At 43.0% G+C, this 19345-nt stretch overlaps 1 protein-coding gene across 1 annotated transcript in view; it reads right to left on the reverse strand.

Annotated features, from left to right (window-relative positions):
• The window catches only part of MYO5C (myosin VC), a 117557-nt gene that overhangs the window by 77404 nt on the left and 20808 nt on the right, over positions 1–19345 (reverse strand). The window contains exons 5-9 of the mRNA XM_005685762.3: positions 17216–17372; positions 14940–15083; positions 14156–14237; positions 12850–12957; positions 1857–1963 (exon numbers count right to left, since the gene is read on the reverse strand). Coding sequence (XP_005685819.2) covers positions 1857–1963; positions 12850–12957; positions 14156–14237; positions 14940–15083; positions 17216–17372 — 598 coding nt within the window. The remainder of the gene's footprint in view (positions 1–1856; positions 1964–12849; positions 12958–14155; positions 14238–14939; positions 15084–17215; positions 17373–19345) is intronic.

Genomic DNA, 19345 nt, shown 5'->3' on the forward strand with positions numbered 1-19345 from the left:
AGAGCTGAGAAATGAACAGGTGTACAAAATTAACAATTGTTCCCATCGGTTATTCTGGGAGCATTGTTATAAGACTGAATGTCTCAGCCACATGAAAAATTCACGTGTTAAAGTCTTAACCTGGAAGTGGGGCCTTAGGAAGCTAAAGAGGTTTCGATGCGGATGGGGTCCCTTGATGAGATTATCATCCTTATAAGAGGAGGAAAGAGAATAGAGCTTGGCTTTTCTCTGCCCTGTGAGGACACCGCAAGAGGGCAGCTGTCTGCAAGCCACCATCTTGAGAACTCAACTGTGCTGGCACCTTGATCGTGAACTTCCAGACTCTAGGACTGTGAGAAAATAGTCTTCTATTAAGCCACCCGGCCTGTGGTATTTTGTTATGACAACCGGAATTGACTAAGACACACATTGTTAGTTCAAAGCTTTAACAGCAAGGAGATTTTGCATTTCACAGAAACATTGTTAACACGTGACTGTCCTCGTTACACGGATATTGCTGAGGATAACCACATACCTCATACCAAAACATAGCATTTGTTGCCTAACACACATATACAGAAACTTATCTTGTGTCCATGAAATGATGAAATTGGTCACAAAACTTACATGGAAGCCTATTTCCAGAGAGGAAGCCAGCACCACTGGTGTTTCATTCAGGCACGTGTCAAGAGGTAAGACACGTCTAGAGCCCTTAAGGTTCTTCATGATCTGTGCCCCCCCCCCACACATTTTCTGACCTCACCCACCACTTCTCCGTTCGCTCACTCGTCTTTGCATTTACCAACCTTTTGGCTATTTTTCCAATAACACTTCCTGCCCCAAGGGCCTTTGTACCTGCTGTTCCCTCTACTTGGAATATCCCAACCCCAGATATAGACACAATTTGACTTCCTTATTGAATTAGAAAGGCTTTCTCTGAATGCCCGATAGAAAAGGCACAGCCTGTCCCCACCTATTCTGCTATATTTTCCTTTTTAAAATTTTCAGCCATGTCCTATGGCGTGTGGGATCTTAGCTTCCTGCACTGGAAGTGTGGAGTCTTAACCACTGGACTACCAGAGAAGTCCCTATCTTCCTTCTTTGTAAAAAATAATTTTTATTTAGTTTTATTTTGAGCTGTGCTCAGTCTCTGTTGCTGTGCAGGCCTTTCTCTAGCTGTGGTGAGTAGGGGCTGCTCTCTAGTTGCGGTGTGCAGGCTTCTCAATGAGGTGGCTTCTCTTGGTAAGGGACACAGGCTCTAGGGAGTGTGGGCTTCAGTAGCTGTGGTACTCGGGCTCAGTAGTTGTGCTTCCTGGACTCTAGAGCAGACTCAACAGTTGCGGTCCATGGGCTCAGTGGTTCTGCAGCATGTGGGATCCTCCCTGACCAGGGATCGAACCTGCGTCTCCTGCATTGGCAAGTGGATTCTTCACCACTGAGCCACCAGGGAAGCCCCCTGTTTTCATTTTTAATGGTTATTGCCAGCTGCCAGAGCCTATAACTTTTACTGTGTCTCCTCCCCTCCATTTTGTCCCCCTGATCAAAAGCTTCATGAAGGCCTGATTTTGTTTTGTTTACTGATGTTTTTCCAGAGCCTACAACAGTGTCTGGCAGAGAGCAGGCTTTCAGTAAAAATCTGATGAATAAAAGGAAACCACACAGAGGCTGTGTTTCCCCCTTCTCTGCTGTTGCAAGGGGAAGAAGCTTTACTCTTTGAAGGTAACCCATGGAAACCCCGATCTTCCTTGTTCCTGTTTAACTAGTCTCCCTAGTAGGTCCAGTGTGCCTGGTGCTAAAATGCAAAAGCAGGGTAACCCTGAGAGCTTCTGCTGATGATCCTCCCAGCACAGGACGGGGTAAACAAACACGTGTCTTACGCTGATCACTGATCTCTCGTTGCCCACTGCTGCAATCTGTACATTGCCCAGATGTAGGATGGCCGCCAGGACCTTAAAAACGTCCATCTGAAAATCTTCCTTGAAACCTGAAAACAAAATTTTTCCCAAATTAGGAATACTCCATTTCTTTTCTTGCATAATCACTAGTAAGATAAGCACGTGAATTCTTTCAGGACCCCCTAATACCATCAGTGCCAAGCGATGGGACAGGGTACAAGGGAGTGGACCCCAGGGAGAATCTGGCTCACTAGTCTGTCTCTCTAGTTTGACATGTGCAGACACACAATGTTAACTGTTCAGCCCACCAGGCTTCCCCCCTGCGGTGGCTGCTGGGAAGTTCAACTCAGAAATTAATATCTGAGTAACCATTTCATGTCACGTTCCTGGGAGAATTGGCTCTCATTCATTCTGTATGTTGTGCTTCCTTTTTTAAATAAATAAAATTTTAAAGTTTTTTTTTTAATGTGGACCATTTTTTAAGAAGTCTTTATTGACTTTATTACAATATTTCTTCTATTTTATGTTTTTGTTTTTGGCTGCAAGATATGTGGGATCTTAGCTACCCAACCAAACTTGCACCTTCTGTTTTGGAAGGCAAACTCTTAACCACTGATCTGCCAAGGAAGTCCCTGCTGTGCTTTTTTTATTGGTATTTTTTTTTCTTTTTTGTTCACAAGCTCCCCAAATGCTTTTTATGATGGTGCTGGAAGGACTGCATTTGCCTCTCCAGTTCTGTACCCTGCTCTCTGACCCAGAGGGCTGGCCTGTTTGGACCAAAGTGATGGGTTTTCATGCCCTCTGATTGGGTCTGGCCAATGGGTACCCTGTCAGAAGATCAGAGAACAGGAGGAGAAGGTATTGGGTACATCTCCCCATCTCTTTCCTCGAAGTTGCCTCAGGCTGGCTGTGCAGGAGGTATCTATATTCCAGGTCTGGTGCTAACTTTTCCCGACCCTCTTTTCAGGCTCAAGTAACACTCCTATGCCCAAACAGAAAGAGTTGCTATTTCCAGGCCCCTACTGCTCCTTGCAGCCCTCTCAGCCCCACACAATTTGCAATTTGTAGTTGCTCCCTTGGTAAATAAACTCTCCTCCTTTTATCTTATTTGAATATGCCCCATGTTCCTTGCATGGGACCCTGACCAATATAGGTGGAATATCACTTGTGAATGAAAAGAGTTGCCTGCCACATCAGCAAACAATGGATGCTGTGGCCATCAAGCTCTCAGCCACTATCACCGCCCCCAGGGGTGCACCACTCAGGATGAAGAAAAGCAGAATACTGGTCCTAGGTAGCTAAGGTGCCTATCAAAGGAATGATTTCACTGAACCCAGACTTTTGCATCTTCCCATATATACGATAGAAAAGTGCTCAATTCCTTAATTTGAGATACCTGGTTTTCTTTAACTAACAGTAATATTTTGATGTTCTGACTACCTGGTCTTTGCTGCAAGACTCTTATATATCCTGGCTCCTCCCTTACCTCTTCAGAGCGGTCCCTCAGAGCTGTCTGACAGGCTACATCCCGGGCTCAAGCCCTGTTTTGTCTACTGAGTAAAACATAATTTTCAGTTTTCAGGTTGTGCATTTTTTTTTTCAGCCAACAGGAGACCCTCACTTCCTCCAGCAAAAAAGCAGCAGGCCCTAAATGCCCAGAAAGAGCCATTGCGGTCACTGCTGCTCCTGACTTGAAGATACCTGGAATATCTCAATAGCAGCTAGGTCATGTTCCAAAAGAAATTCAAAACCTGGAGAGTCTTCTCTCCTTCAAAGATCACACAAAATCAAAGTCACATATGATTTCATTTGCTATATGACTCAGGGAACTCAAACTGGGGCTCGGTAACAATCTAGAGGTATGGGAAATGGTGGGAGGTGGGAGAGAGGGGACATATGTACACCTATGGGTGATCCATGTTGATGATGTATGGCAGAAACCAAATCAATATTCTAAAGCCATTATCCTTCAATTAAAAATAAATAAATTTTTTTAAAAGTCAGATATGATTTCAAACCAAAATCACATAGATGCCTCCAGTTCAACCAGAGTCCAGACATCTGCAGTCACTCCATTTCAAGCTAACATTTCCATTTGAAGGATAGCAGATTCTAAAAGAAATAACCTCCAGGGCATCACCACGATAAATGACAGGTAAGTGACAAGGAAAAGCAACTAAAAATGCAAACTTTGAGAATCTGCTCTGGCACGCCCACTCTCTGCATAATCCATGACTAAGCCCATGCCTTCCAGAACTGACAAAACTGAAATAACTCCAAAGCAATGACTCAAAGAAAGAACTTAAGACCTCAGTTAAGTAATTCTCTTCAGTGAGATAAAATCCTTGCAAAAGCACTGATGGCTTGAAGTGGGTTTCAACAAGAAACACAGTGGTCAAGTTCCTTGAACCTGAGGTCCAGGAAAGATCTGTTTCCAGAGTTTTCTTTCTGACAGAGATCTTAATGGTCAGGCAGAGATCAAAGGATGAATTAAATGAGAGTCAGCAGAAGAACAAAGGAAGTAAGCTATTGATCAAAATGCACCCCATTCTGCTTCTTCAGGGGGTAACTTGTGATCTGCTAAGGTCCCTGTGATATTGTGATTTGTATTAAGAAATATATAAATTGGCCTTCATCTAGTTTCTGGCACAGAACTTCAAAAAGCCTGGGAACTTCCTAAGTGGTGAGAGAGACTTTTGTCTTTTGGTAATGAGGCAATTTTGGAATGCCCCCTGGGTCATGTGTGGATGGGGGCTGGTTGCCAGGGGAAGCAACCCTGCAATGGAGAGTGGGAACTTTCAGTCTCACCCCTCAACCTTCGGGGAGCAGAGAGGCACTGCAAGTTGGACTGACTGCCAATGGCCAATGATTTAATCTGTGTACATGTACTGAAGTCTCCATAAACCCCCAAAGGACAAGGTTTGGAGAGCCCTGGAGCGGACCCATGGGACTGAGGAGAGTGACACACTCAGCACAGAAGTTTTTGCTCCTTCCCACATACTTGCTCCTATGTATCGGTTCCAATGGGCTTTTCTTGAGCTTTACATTCTTTCATAATAAACTGGTGATCTACTAAGTAAAATGTTTCCCTGAGTTCTGTGAGCTGCTTTAGCAAATTGGTTGAATTCAAGGAGGTGGCTAAGGGAACCTCTGATTTACAGCCCTTCAGTCAGGAGCACCAGTAACAACCTGGACTGGAGGCTGTCACCTGACAGGGCCGGGCGTCCAGCCATGTGAGACTGAGCCCTCAACCTGTGAGATCGGATGCTTTCTCCAGGGAGACAATGTCAGCACTGAGCTGGACTATAGGAACCCAGCTGGTGTCCAGGGAATAGCACGGTATGGGAGACCCCTGTCCCAGCAACACACTGGAATTGGGTACCAGAACCATTTTAGTACCTCAGAAGCAAAGCCAGAAGAGAAAGAGCGTGAAACTGCACCAGGCACTATCCTGAATACTTTCCACACCTCACCTCATCTAATCCTTACAACTATATAAAGTACTAGTATTTTTTTAGGCTCCAAAATCACTGTAAATGGTGACTGTAGCCATGAAATTAAAAGACGCTTGCTCCTTGGAAGCAAAGTTATGACCAACCTAGACAGCATATTAAAAAGCAGAGATATTACTTTACCAACAAAGGTCTGTCTAGTCAAAGCTATAGTTTTTCCAGTAGTCATGTATGGATGTGAGAGTTGGACTGTGAAGAAAGCTGAGCGCCGAAGAATTGATGCTTTTGAACTGTGGTGTTGGAAAAGACTCTTGGGAGTCCCCTGGATGGCAAGGAGATCCAACCAGTCCATCCTAAAGGAAATCAGTCTTGAATATTCACTGGTGGACTGATGTTGAAGCTGAAACTCCAATATTTTGGCCACCTGTATTGAAAAACCAACTCATTGGAAAAGACCCTGATGCTGGAAAAGATTGAAGGTGGGAGGAAAAGGGGACGACAGAGGATGAGATGGTTAGATGGCATCACCGACATGACGGACATGAGTTTGAGTAGGCTCCAGGAGTTGGTGATGGACAGGGAACCCCGGCCTGCTGCAGTTCATGGGGTCACAAAGAGTCTGACACAAGTGAGCAACTGAACTAAACTGAACTATTCCCATTTTACAGAGAAGGAAACTAAAGCACAGAAAGTCTAGCGAACTTGCCAAGGTCACAGTCACACTGCATGTGCCATGGCTAAGCAATTTAGTGCCAGCGACCACTGCAGTGTATGAAAAGACCCATGGAATCACAAAGCTGCCCCAGGTCACCCCAGGGGATCTACCCTAGGTCACCCCAGGGTATCTAAACGTGATGCTCTCCTGACAACCCCACAACAGGCAAAGAAGTGTGAGCAGACTCCAGAGGTCTGTTTACCAGGTGTGCTGTGAAGTGGATCTGGGTGCCGAGCCGGATGACCTCGCTGCTAACCTTGCCTGTCTCTCCAAACCGTCTCCATAACAAATCAGAGCAATGCACAAATCAACCAGCAAGTACCTATTTAGCAACGACATTTTAAGAAAGGTATCTGCCCAACAGTGTTATAAGCCTATGTATGATTCACATTGGGTAGTCTGTTCATGAGGGAATCAACATCTAAGACAGAAAACACTGAGACACAAACAAGAGGATACGACCCATGGGCTAAGCGGTGTACACGAGGTATTCACATTGTTGGAGATGTGCTGTTGGACATCTTTCCTTGGGGATGAAATGTTCTTTATCTGTGCTGAACTACATGGCAGCTATTAGCTACATACGGTTATGAGCACTTGAAACACGCCTAGTGCAACTGAGGAACTGAATTTTGAAATTTTTCTCATTTTAACTAACACAAACAATCATCTGTGGCTAGTGGTTACTGTGTTGGACAAGGAAGGTTCACAGACCATGAAATTGACACATAGCATGAGATTATTGGCTGTGGGGGTCACAGGATGATGGCAATCTCAAAGTTACAGTAAGTTCCATATGTGAATCCACTCTACAGCAGGAAACAGGTCTCCAAAGACTGCTGCAACTTCTTTGCCTAGTCAGGGGCCCTCAGGAGATGTCCATGTTTTAGATACACTGGGGTTGAAGCTAGGCTCATGACTCCATCCACAAGTCCTTTCACAGATTTCAATAAAAGTCAAAGGAACCCATCAGCTATGCTCACTTTATCACCTGGGACAAGGTTCAACAAATGTTTTCTTACTAGGCTTTGCAGGCTGTAGAGGCTGTCACAAGAACTCAGTTCTAGCATCACAGCATGAAAACAGCCACAGATCATAGTTAAAAGAGTGTCTCTGTGTTCCAGTAAAACTTTATTTATAAAAAAAAGGCTGCAATCTGCCAATCTCTGGCCAAAGACATTTTTTTAGTGATTCAGGCATTGAGGTCATGCTTTCATTAAATGTATACTGATCTCTCACAGACAGAGCATATCACAGTTCACAAACCATTTAAGAGATTCTCTCTTAATTCCCACAATATCCCTAACAGTTACTATGGTGGTTATCAAAGATGACCCCCCCCAAAATGCATCACCCTCCAATTGTTCATACCCTCTGTGGTTCCCTCCCTGAGGGTCATGACTCTGAGCTGATCCTATGCCTTGCTTTTGATTATAAGCACATAAGCAGTAGTGATGCTGCACTGCTTCTGAAGCTGGTTCATAAAAAGACCCACAGAGTCTACCTGAGCCTATTGGCATTGGCTCTGGGAGAAGCTAGCCTCGTGTGCAGTCCATCTACCCTGAGACCAGCATGCGTGAGGAAGGCCACATGGAGAGAGAGAAATGCCTGCCCCCAGTAGTTCCAGGCACCCCAGCCCCGGTAACAGAAGTCTTCAGCTGATCGAGCCCCTGCCACCACCAGACAAGAGTCCCCACGTGAGAAGTGCCCAGCTGAGCCCAGTCAGCTCAGAGTCACAAGAGCCAGTGATAAATTGTCATATTACTTATTTATATTTTTTACCAATTCAGTTCAGTTCAGTTGCTCAGTCGTGTCAGACTCTTTGCGACCCCAGGAATCGCAGCACACCAGGCCTCCCAGTCCATCACCAACTCCAGGAGTTCACTCAGACTCACGTCCATCAAGTCCGTGATGCCATCCAGCCATCTCATCCTCTGTCGTCCCCTTCTCCTCCTGCCCCCAATCCCTCCCAGCATCAGAGTCTTTTCCAATGAGTCAACTCTTCGCATGAGGTGGCCAAAGTACTGGAGCTTCAGCTTTAGCATCATTCCTTCCAAAGAACACCCAGGGCGGATCTCCTTCAGAATGGACTGGTTGGATCTCCTTGCAGTCCAAGGGACTCTCAAGAGTCTTCTCCAACACCACAGTTAAAACGCATCAATTCTTCGGCGCTCAGCCTTCTTCACAGTCCAGCTCTCACATCCATACATGACCACAGGAAAAACCATAGCCTTGACTAGACGGACCTTAGTCGGCAAAGGAATGTCTCTGCTTTTGAATATACTATCTAGGTTGGTCATAACTTTTCTTCCAAGGAGTAAGCGTCTTTTAATTTCATGGCTGCAGTCACCATCTGCAGTGATTTTGGAGCCCCCAAAAAATAAAGTCTGACACTGTTTCCACTGTTTCCCCATCTATTTCCCATGAAGTGATGGGACCAGATGCCATGATCTTCGTTTTCTGAATGTTGAGCTTTAAGCCAACTTTTTCACTCTCCTCTTTCACTTTCATCAAGAGGCTTTTTAGTTCCTCTTCACTTTCTGCCATAAGGGTGGTGTCATCTGCATATCTGAGGTTATTGATATTTCTCCTGGCAATCTTGATTCCAGCTTGTGTTTCTTCCAGTCCAGCATTTCTCATGATGTACTCTGCATAGAAGTTAAATAAGCAGGGTGACAATATACAGCCTTGACGTACTTCTTTTCCTATTTGGAACCAGTCTGTTGTTCCATGTCCAGTTCTAACTGTTGCTTCCTGACCTGCATACAGATGTGTCTAACTCAATGCAGTTAAAGCTCATTCACAATATTGTGCAACTATCCATTTCCATGACTTTTAAAGAAAATCATTCCAAACAGAAATTCTGTAGTCATTATTGAATGACTCCCTATTCCTCCCTCTCCTTAGCTCTTGGTAACCTCTCTATTTTCTGTCTCTATGAATTAGCCTATTATTGGTACCTCATATAAGAGGAATCACACAATATTTATTATTTTGTATCTGGCTTATTGATAAAGTTCTTATTCTTAGAGGACTCATGGCCATCTCCAATGCATGCATGTGGAGAAACTTTAAGAACTGTATATTTCTCTATAACGATTTTCTTTTGTTGAGTTTAATTGAACTTTGGAAAATAAAATTTTGTAGCAAAAAAAATTTGATTTTTTAAAGGAGTGGTACTTTTTTTTAAAGATTTTTTAAAATGTGGACCATTTTAAAGTCTTTATTGAATTTGTTACAATACTGCTTCTGTTTTGTGTTTTGTTATTCTGGCCATGAGGCAGGTGGATATCAGCTGCCTGACTAGGGATTGAAATCGCACTCCTTGCATTGGAAGGCGAAGTGCTAACCACTAGATCGCCAGGGAAGTCCCTGATCTTTTTAAAATGAGAAGTTTTGTTAGAACCATGGACTAGGGTAGAAATTGAATGTTAGTTCATAAATTCCTGATGGAAAGGAGCCCAGAGTTAGACATTTTAAATTGGAAATGTCTATCTCAAAGTTTACACACAGTTCATAGATTAGAATGAGAAGTTTCTGTATGATTATTTTTTCTCTTTCAGATATATCATTATTTGCAGATATTCTCATTCAGATTTAGTAGGAGAGGGGTGATATCTAGATGTTAAATATGTTTAAAAGAAAAGTCTCAGGTGACCTGACATTCCACTATTGAGGGCCACTGGCATAAATCACTTTCTCAAAGAGTAGCACTCGTAGTTAAGATCATTTAAAACAGTGCTGGATTATTTTCAATTTTAATGGTTATCTGTTAAATGGAATTAATTGTTCATTAAAGTTTCATCTTAATGACAATAACCCAGTAATAACCTGAGAGTTTGTAATAGAGGAACAGATAAATTATGTCATATGTTATCAAAAATAGTCATTTTAAGCTACTAAGATTTGCAGTACAGCAATAGATAACTGAAATGACTGAGTATTTTCATTGCTGCCCCAGTGTACAGATGGGGAAACTGATGCCCAGAGATAATAACTGACCTGTGCCAGGTGGTGCTAGTGGTAAAGAATCTGCCTGCCAACATAGGATACGCAAGAGACGTGGGTTCAATCTCTGGGTGGGGAAGATACCATGGAGGAGGAATCCCAAGGACAGAAAAGCCTGGAGGTCTACCTGCAGTCCATAGGGTCGCAAAGAGTCAGACATGACTGAAGCAACTTAGCACACACACACGTGCAAGGCCACAGACCTATTCTATGAGGCATGGGAAAAAAACCTGAGCAAATTCATGACAATAGATAATTAAGGGCTAAACTGTGAGGTCTAATGGCCAAGTGCAGGCCATCAGAGGAGAGGAGGTCACCAGGCTAGTGTTTTTAAATAATAAGACTTGGTGGTAAGTAAACAGGTACAGATTCTATGGTTGCCCTATCACGCCCAGTCACTCTCTGAGACAAATCCCGGGATGGAGTGAAGCAGGACAGCTCTGTCTCTTTCTTCCCAGCCCCCTTCACACAGCACAGTGGGCAGCCATCACCTTTATAAGCCATTGGAGGCAGTGGACTGCTATTCTTATTCCCCACAAAATTTGGGGGCTTTTCCTAAAACATCTTGGCCTGGGGGGCAGGGCTGGGGCCATGGTAACACAAGCAAGGTGCCCAGGGCCAGCTCTGCACTTATGCCATCCTGAGAGCAAGCACTCCTTAAACTCTGCACCCCAGTTGCCTCTCTTGTCCCATGTTAGTCCTGGCCTTGCTGGCATGGACATCTGTAAAATGATGTAATGTATGTGATAAACCGGAAAAAAATTGCTGCTGCTACTTCCAATAATTAGGGAGGGTTTCCTGGAGGAGGGGATGGTTTTGCTCAAAGGATGGTTAGGACTTGGACAACAGGGTATAGTTCATAGAGACAGAAAGCAGGCAGGATCATTTAGCAAGTATCTGCTGTGTGCTCAGCCTGGTGCCACGTGCATTTCCCTTCCAGTTGTCGTGAGTGTCCTGTGGATAAGGAATACAGCCGTTCTACAGATCAAGAGACTGAGTCTTGGAGAGGGTACCCTCCAGAGTCCTGCCAGCTTGGCTTTTAATTCTTACTTATTTGATTGCAGAGCATCCTCTTTTTGCCTGCATCATTTCACTGTGAGGTGATGCATTACAGAGGTGGGAAGGAAGGACAGGTCCCCTGGAAGCCCTGCCAGAGCGAGGCTGCCTGTCACCTCCTCGTGCTGCCTCTCAAAGGAGCACGTTACACAGAGATTGAAATCATGATTATTATTTTAAGAAAATGTTCATAAGTACCAAAACTGCTTATCACAGTATTAGACACTATCTAAACTGCCCTTCTTAAAGTGGTCACTTTTAAGTTTTTTTTTCCATGTGGACGACTTTATTGAATTTGGGTAAGGACCCAAAGGGTAAGGACCAAGTCTTTATTGAATTTGTTGCAATACTGCTTCCATTTTATATTTTGGGTTTTTTTTTGGCTGTGAGGAAAGTGGGATCTTAACTCCCCAACCAGGGATTGAACCCTCATTCTCTGCATTGGCAGGCAGTCTTAATCACTGGACTGCCAGGGGAATCCTAAAGCAGTTTTGAAGGAGCAGAATTGGATGGAAATTGTGCTTAGGAAACCATCTTGTGTTCATTCTCAGTTACACAACTGTGCTCATTTGCCTATTACTCTGATATATTTAACCTCAAGTTCTTTGCCTTTTGCATTCAAATATCATCAACTAGGCCACAACAATGAAAACAGCTAGGGCTAATAAGAGATAAATATTTTCTGTAAGATGTAAAAATGGTCTATAGTGTCACATTCATCAGAAGCTTTGACTGGCAGTTTTGTATGAATGTCTAGACTAATACAAAATGGGAAAGTGAATGGCTATTTTTATAAACATCACTTGTAGTCTTTTCAAACTTGAGCTCCAGTGGGAAAGACAAGGTGGGAAAACACTGAAGAGAACCTACTTCACCTGGGTCAGCATCCTAGCAATTAAAGATCAGGTTTTCTGTAAACAAATGAGATGTCTAAAGACCCTGAGTATAAATGCCAGTTCTGCTCTTTACTAGCCACCCCAACCTTGGGTAAATCACTTACTATCCCCATGCCTCAGTTTTCCTATTGTAAATGCAAAAAAAAAAAAAGAAAGAAAGCATCTACCTCATAAGGTGGTTATAAGGTTTAAATGAATTAATACAGATAACAAAGTATTTAGAATGGTGCTTGGTGCATAGTGAACTCCATAAAGGTGTCCCTTATTTTACCATGATCATCAGGATACCTGTCAAGGCCAAGTAGGCTCAACATCACACCTCTAAACTGATTCAGACCTTTCCTTTCACCTGTCTTCTCTGTAGTCAGCCTGGAAGAGCTCATGAGCATCCACAGGGTTTATGGCTCATGCTTCTCACAGCAAGCCAGTGAGCCTGAGTGCAAAGGAGTTGATGTCTAGATCCATCAAGGGAAACGCACAATCTAGATCATTTGGCCTCTAAATATGTTTTTTGATTGACTCATCCTAAAATTGGGCTTCCCTGGTGGCTCAGATGGTAAAAGAATCAACCTGCAAAGCAGGCAACCTGAGTTTGATCCCTGGGTTGGGAAGATCCCCTGGAGAAAGGAATGGCAACCCATTCCAGTTGCCTGGAGAATCCCATGGACACAGGAGCCTGGTGGGCTACAGTCCATGGGGTCACAAAGAGTTGGGCACAACTGAGCAACTAACACAACAACCACATCCTAAACTTAGAATACATCAGATGTCTTCAGAACACACGCATGCTGCGCATGCCCGCGTTCTTAGAGAAGACGGCCATGCCTGGGACAGATGTTTTCGCTCACCCAGCAGTGTGAAGGTCTTCTGAGTCTCTATCATGTTGGCTCTGTCATTCACACCCTCAAGGACCGTACTGCCCCCCATTCGCGTATAATTAAATTCTTCTGCACTCCCTGAAATGAAAAGATCATGATGTTTGTGATGCAAGAAGGTGAACATACAGGTTTATCAGAAGCAAGAAGAGCAGTTCACACTTAGTGTGCTATATTAAGCACTTCACAAATGTGTTTCCACTGACTCCTTAGAATTCTGCGTTGCTGACTCAGAAGCTGAGGCTCAGAAAAGTGAAATGGCCCGCTCACAGTCAAATAGTGACTGCGGCAGAGCGAGAAGTAAAATGCAGGCCTGACTCCAGAGCACATGGTTTTTGTTCCCACAGCTAACAATTTCATATAGCTTTGCTGAGGTTCATTGAAGGTAGAAAACTTGCTGTAGAAAAACTTGTAGAAAACTTGATGAGTTTTGATATAGGTATACTGTTATAAAAACATCGCCATGGTCAAGATAATAACCTGCTGCTGCTGCTGGTAAGTTGCTTAGTCATGTTTGACTCTGTGTGACCCCATAGATGGCAGCCCAGATGTACACCTAAATAATAGTAAGTGACACTTCAGAAAGCCCTTCCACATTCACTATTTGCATTCTGTTTGGCAGATAAGGCATGGATACTATCATTAGATAACATCCAAAGAAACTTAGATTCTACAGGTGCAAGCGAATTCTTCAGGATTAGAGAGCTTGCATTCAACTCCAATACACTAGACAATTCTATCTACCAACCAGCCTGGGCGACCAAGACAGGAGAGCTGAAGTTACCACAGGAGTTGGGCTGTTTGCACTAAAGGAAAAGTGGCTCATTAATTATGATTACAATTAATAATGATTTTGAATCTTCAAGGATGTTCAAATTATGACATAGATACTCTGTCTTAGGAGAAAGGGAAATATGTCATACCTTAGAAAAATTACCATCCAAGGAAACTCAGATAAAAAATAAAATTTGAGGACTTAGATCAGTAAGTCGCAGTGGTCAGAAGCCTTCTTCAGGTGATTCTAGATGGATGATCTCCCTTGGTCTGGAGTTTTGAAAAGAACCCTGGAGTTGAAGGGTACCTGATTCCTGGACCAACCTGCCCCTAACTAATCTATCTTCTTAGTTAAATGCATCAATTCCACTCCTGGAACTGAAGGATCTTATGTTCTGGACAGAATACTTTTTAAAAGTGATGTTATTATAAGAAGAAGAGATTAACCTAGAATTTAAATTCTTACACAAAAAAGAGACTCTTCTACACACCATGCATTACTTACCTAATTTAAGATGTTTAAATTCCGACTGCTGTGCAGACGCACAAAGCTGATAGAAAATGTGGTAATTTCGTTCATTTTCTGACTGTAAAATAAAGAGGAATCCTGAAATCACACCAGACGTTTACAAATGAAAATGTGAGGTTTTCCATAAGGGGGTCTTAGATGGCTAATCTGATCTCACGGATATGGACATCTACCTGCGTTTTTGCTGTGACCCAACATGGTGGTCCAAGATCGCCTTCCAAATAACCACCTCAGAGAAAATCATATTAAACGAAAACATTCTATGAAACGGGAATAATGTAATTTGTACTAGCTGAAATTTTAAAGAAACTCCTTGCAATACAAGGCTTACTTTCTCTCCTTCTGCGTCAAAATGAAGATAATTTTCTCCATTTTATGGACAGAAGAATCTTTCTCTTAAACCCCACCTCACTAGCTCTGATCTCATTCTCTTCCTAATACAAAAAAACTAACAACTTGGTCTATTTTAAGTAGTTTTTGTGTTCTAGAAAGACAAACAATCTTTAAATGCTAAGAATTTTTAAAGTGCCTAAAATTGAAAGTCATAAACTTTTCCCTTGACTGTGAAATTCTACTGATACTGTACTTATCATCAATTTTCATTTTTAAGAAACAGAAAAAAATAACACACATTGCAAATGAAAGAGGAAAATTCTACTTCAAGTCACTAAACAACATAGGTTGTCTAATGAATACATAAATGTGAGCCACACTATAAAAGTCGGGAAAAAGGAAATTTAACTAATATTTTTATCCTTACTTGAAAGACAACTCTGGATTTCTCCAGCAGGTAAGTTCTCATGTTCGCTCCTATAATTTGATTTCTCTCATCAAAACTAATTTCCGTGTATTTCCCAAACCGACTGCTGTTGTCATTGCGGGTGGTCTTGGCATTTCCAACAGCCTACAAAACAGAGCAACAACATTAAGAAACCTCTGCATCCATATTCATGGAGCAGTTATAGTAAAATCCAATCCTGTATGCTAGGGGAAGATCTGATTAGAGAGGGAGGCTGGAAGGCAGGGGCTTGCAAAGAATGAAACATATCCTTAGCTCTCCTCAATTTTACTTCAAGGCTCTCCTCAATCTTACTGGTAGACACTGAGCAGGATCAGGGAAAGCATGGGTTCTGATGTTTCATGGCCCCAGGTTCATTTTTACTATCTGTGTGATGCTAGCAAGCATCTTTCTAAGTCTCAATTTCTCTATCTGTAATATAAGGATGCATCTTACAGAGTTGGGAGGATTAAATGAGATAGTATCAATATAAAGCGTCTCAACTCATCTATGCCTAAAATATTAGAGATGCTTAAAGTCCACTTCCTTCATCCAACCTTTATTTTTGTCCTTATCACTTCCCTACTCAAACTTTCTACTCAACTAAAACACAGTCCTCTCCCATCCCTCCCACACTGAGCATGACTGTTGCTTTTTACTTCTACTCTTGACTTCTGTCTCTCCTCTTGCCCTCTCCCTTCCTGGGCACCCTCCATATCGAAGTACCTTTCCTATGCACAAATACTGCGCTCCTGTCCAGGTCATTGTACTTTCAGACAACATATGTTTACTCAGCACCTGCCATGGGCCACATGCTCGGTAGGTGAAGATGAACCAAGCAAACATGGTCCCGCCTTCATGGAGCTTATAACTGCAGGTGAGACCAACCCTAAAGAAACAGCCACACAATGTTATCCTGTGGGCATTTAACAGCGTAGTGTTTCTTGACAACCTTTTTATAGCTATCTTGGGTTGTGATTTACCTTTCTATTTAAGTTTAAAATATGCTATGTTAGAGGAGTCTTAAAACTTGGGGATTGGACCTTAATCTTTTCCTTACTTCCTGTATTATCAGGAGCAGTGACTTGAACAAAATAGGTGGTCTGATAAATATTCATTGAGGATTTTGATTCCAGAGAGCAGAAAGAAAAGGTTTAAGAATCTAACAGTCTTAACTATTTGCTACACTTCCAAATAAATCCAAATCGATTCATTTCCCTCTCCCCTGAGCTGTCAGATGCTCTTTCTTCCTTGAGGGCTGTCTCCTTACTCCTTGGTGCCATCATAGGTGGCCTTGCCCATATGTCTGCCCAAGTCAGTGGTGTGCTAATGAGTCAGTCTTGGGGAAGGGAGGAGGAAGAGCCTGGATATGTGACATTTGCCAATTTGAAAGGTGTGAATACTTCCACCACGACTGATTTCAAACTACCAAGGCTTTAACAACAACTTGCAAAAAAATTCCTGAATATTTAAAAATCAACTTATGAAAGCTGGTGTTGGTTGCCTAGAGAACACTGCTGGTCTCGGTGTACCAGTTGTGTCTGTGGTTGAGGAAATTTCCCTGGGATATAAATGTAAACAGGGGACTCCTAAAATCCTGATGGTGGAACTTCTAGCCCAGTAGGTAGAGCAGAGAAGCTTTGGAACCAGCAATCCGTGCTCCAGTCTCCTACAAATCCCACCAGGGAACAGACTTCCTAGCTCTTTCCTGCCCTTACTTCTTTGGTCTTTAAAGGACCACATACAGGCAGACCTTGAAGATACTATGGGTTTGGTTCCAGACCACTGCAATAAAGCAAATGTCACAATAAAAGTCACATGAATTTTCTGGTTTCCCAGTGCAGATAAAAGTCATGTTTGCACTATATAGTGTATTAACTGTGAAATAGCATTGTATCTAAAAAAACAATGTACACACCTTTAATAAATTTTTTTTTTTTGCTGAAAAAAAATGCTAACCATCATTTGACCCTTTAACAAGCCATAACCTTTTTGCTGGTGGAGGGTTTGAAACACTGTGAGAGTTATCAAAACATGACAAAGAGACAAAAAATAAGCAAAGGCTGTTGGAAAAATGAGCTGATAGACTTGCTTGACAGAGCTGCCATAAATCTTCAGTTAGTTTAAAAAAAAAAAAAATATCTGTAAAGCACAATCAAGCAAAGCATGATAAAACAAGGTCCACCTATATACATGAACTAGCCACCTCTCCATATACACACCTCTGTCCCCGTGCCCCATCCCCACAGGCTACCCACCTCAGTTATGGGATTTGATGCTAGGACCTTGTCTTCCACGTGAGCGTTACTGCCGGACTTGCTGACGGTGGCAAAGTACCTCATGGCATAGCGAGCAGACACTGTCTTTCCAGCACCCGACTCCCCACTTACAATTATTGACTGGTTTTTATTGTTTCTAAGGCAAACAAAAGGATTTTTTAAAAGTTCTTTTAAAATGTTAATTTATTCCCATTAAAAAGGCAATATACGCACACTATTAAAAGTGCAGATAAGTCAGAAGAAGGGACTTGGTTTTATCATGCTAAAGTAACTTTTTTAACATGCCAGTGAATTTCCTTCTAGTCTTTTTCTCTGTGATCCTGCTGAACACACACCTCTGTCTCCTGCTGTGTCCCCTGAATTGAGAGTTCCCAAGGGCAAGCCCAGACCAGTGATCCACTAGGAGGACTCACAGGTCTCAGCACACGTTTGTACTCATGGTTAAGACTTAGTACTCCAGAGGAGACAGAGCAAATCAGCGAGGGTAAATGGCACATGGGCCGATCCAGAGGAGGCCAGGTGTGAACGTCTAAGAGTCCTCTCCCGGGGGGGGGGGGGGGGTCATGCAGGATGCACTTACTTCCTCCAGCAACGAACTATGACAATACATGGGAAACACTGTTTGCCCAGGACGCTCAATAGAGACTCAGTGTCCAGGGTTTTTATTGGGGGCTAGTCACATAGGTATCTTCTCTGATCACATACCAAAATTCCAGATGCCCAGAAGGAAAGTGGATGTTCAGCCTGAACCACCTTGTTCACACGAACAGTTTAGGTATAGTGAGCCACTCATAATTGTTATTCAGCAATTAGGAAATTCTATGAACCCTCCTGAAATCCAAGTTCCCAGAGGCTCACCATGGGCCAAACTTGCACGTAAGTCTCTAAGGACAGCAGTCTCAGGCCTATGTCACCTCCTTTTTCCTTTCATTTAAATATAGAAACATTTTTAAGACATTATTTGAGAGCAATTACTTGAGATGTGCCTGGAAACGTGTGCTCCATAAGCCAACATATTCTGTTATATAACATGGAGATCTTAAAAAAATGCACTGAACTTTTCATGTCATAAGATGATGATGGTAGAAACTTATTACAGTGTCATCCTAGCACCACTTGTGTGTCAGGTTCTTGGTGAATAATTTACAAGGATTCTCGTTTAAACCTCACAAAAATCCTAAACCACATACTATATATCCATTTTACAGATGAATATAACAGTGACTCGGTGATGCACAGAACACACAGCCTCCCTGGGAACTCTGGAGAGGACATTAGAGAGACAGTCCCTGGTTCCACAGAGGACGCTAAGATGCTGAGGACATGAATGACACCCTGGGGTTACTGAAGCCAGCTCTCCTGATTCCCAGTGTAGTATCCACAAGTCCAACAAGAGCCTGCTTTATGTTCAATTCCGCTATTGCAGTTAGACAGGCCTCCAGAGGAAACTGGCTCTTCAAGCTTGAACCTGGCTCAGCCCTGAAGCTCCAATAAGCTCATGCTATTGACACCCAGGAGTAGTCCCATATGCTCTGAGACACACAGATTCTAGTCTTGCTGATGCCCTGGAGACCTGCAGGGGCCAGGGTAAATCCTAGAACCATGGTGTCTTAGGATTGAAAGAAAACTTGCTGCAGCAAAAGCCAAGGTAACTGGCAACTTTGGGGGGAACCTTCAAGATCTTTTATTTTCTGGCACTGTCAGGCTTGGCTGCCCTCTGCTCATGAGTCTCCATGCTACCACCAGGGCTCAGGAAAGGGGGAGAATTTACATCATTTGTCACAGCACCTGAGTAGGGATGGCAGGTTCGGGGCCAGCTGGTGTGCTCAAGAGCAAAGCCGGCCTGTCTCCCAGCCTCTGATGTGTTTCAAAGAAGAGGGGAAAAAAAAAAAAAAAGAAGAGGGAGTCACAGAGTCCCTCATGGCCTGACTGGAGCATGGAGGACACCTGCTGAGCTTGAGGACATGGGGTTCAGGTGTCCCAGGTGATTGGTTATTAATTGATAATTCTAGACCCAACAGTTATCCTCCTCATGCTTCTTAGGGTCTAAGCTCCAGTTCTTAGCGGGCATGTTACTGCCCATACAAAAGACTATATATCCCAGCCTCC

The sequence above is a fragment of the Capra hircus genome, chromosome 10, assembly GCF_001704415.2.
Source record: "Capra hircus breed San Clemente chromosome 10, ASM170441v1, whole genome shotgun sequence".
Lineage (NCBI taxonomy): Eukaryota > Metazoa > Chordata > Mammalia > Artiodactyla > Bovidae > Capra > Capra hircus.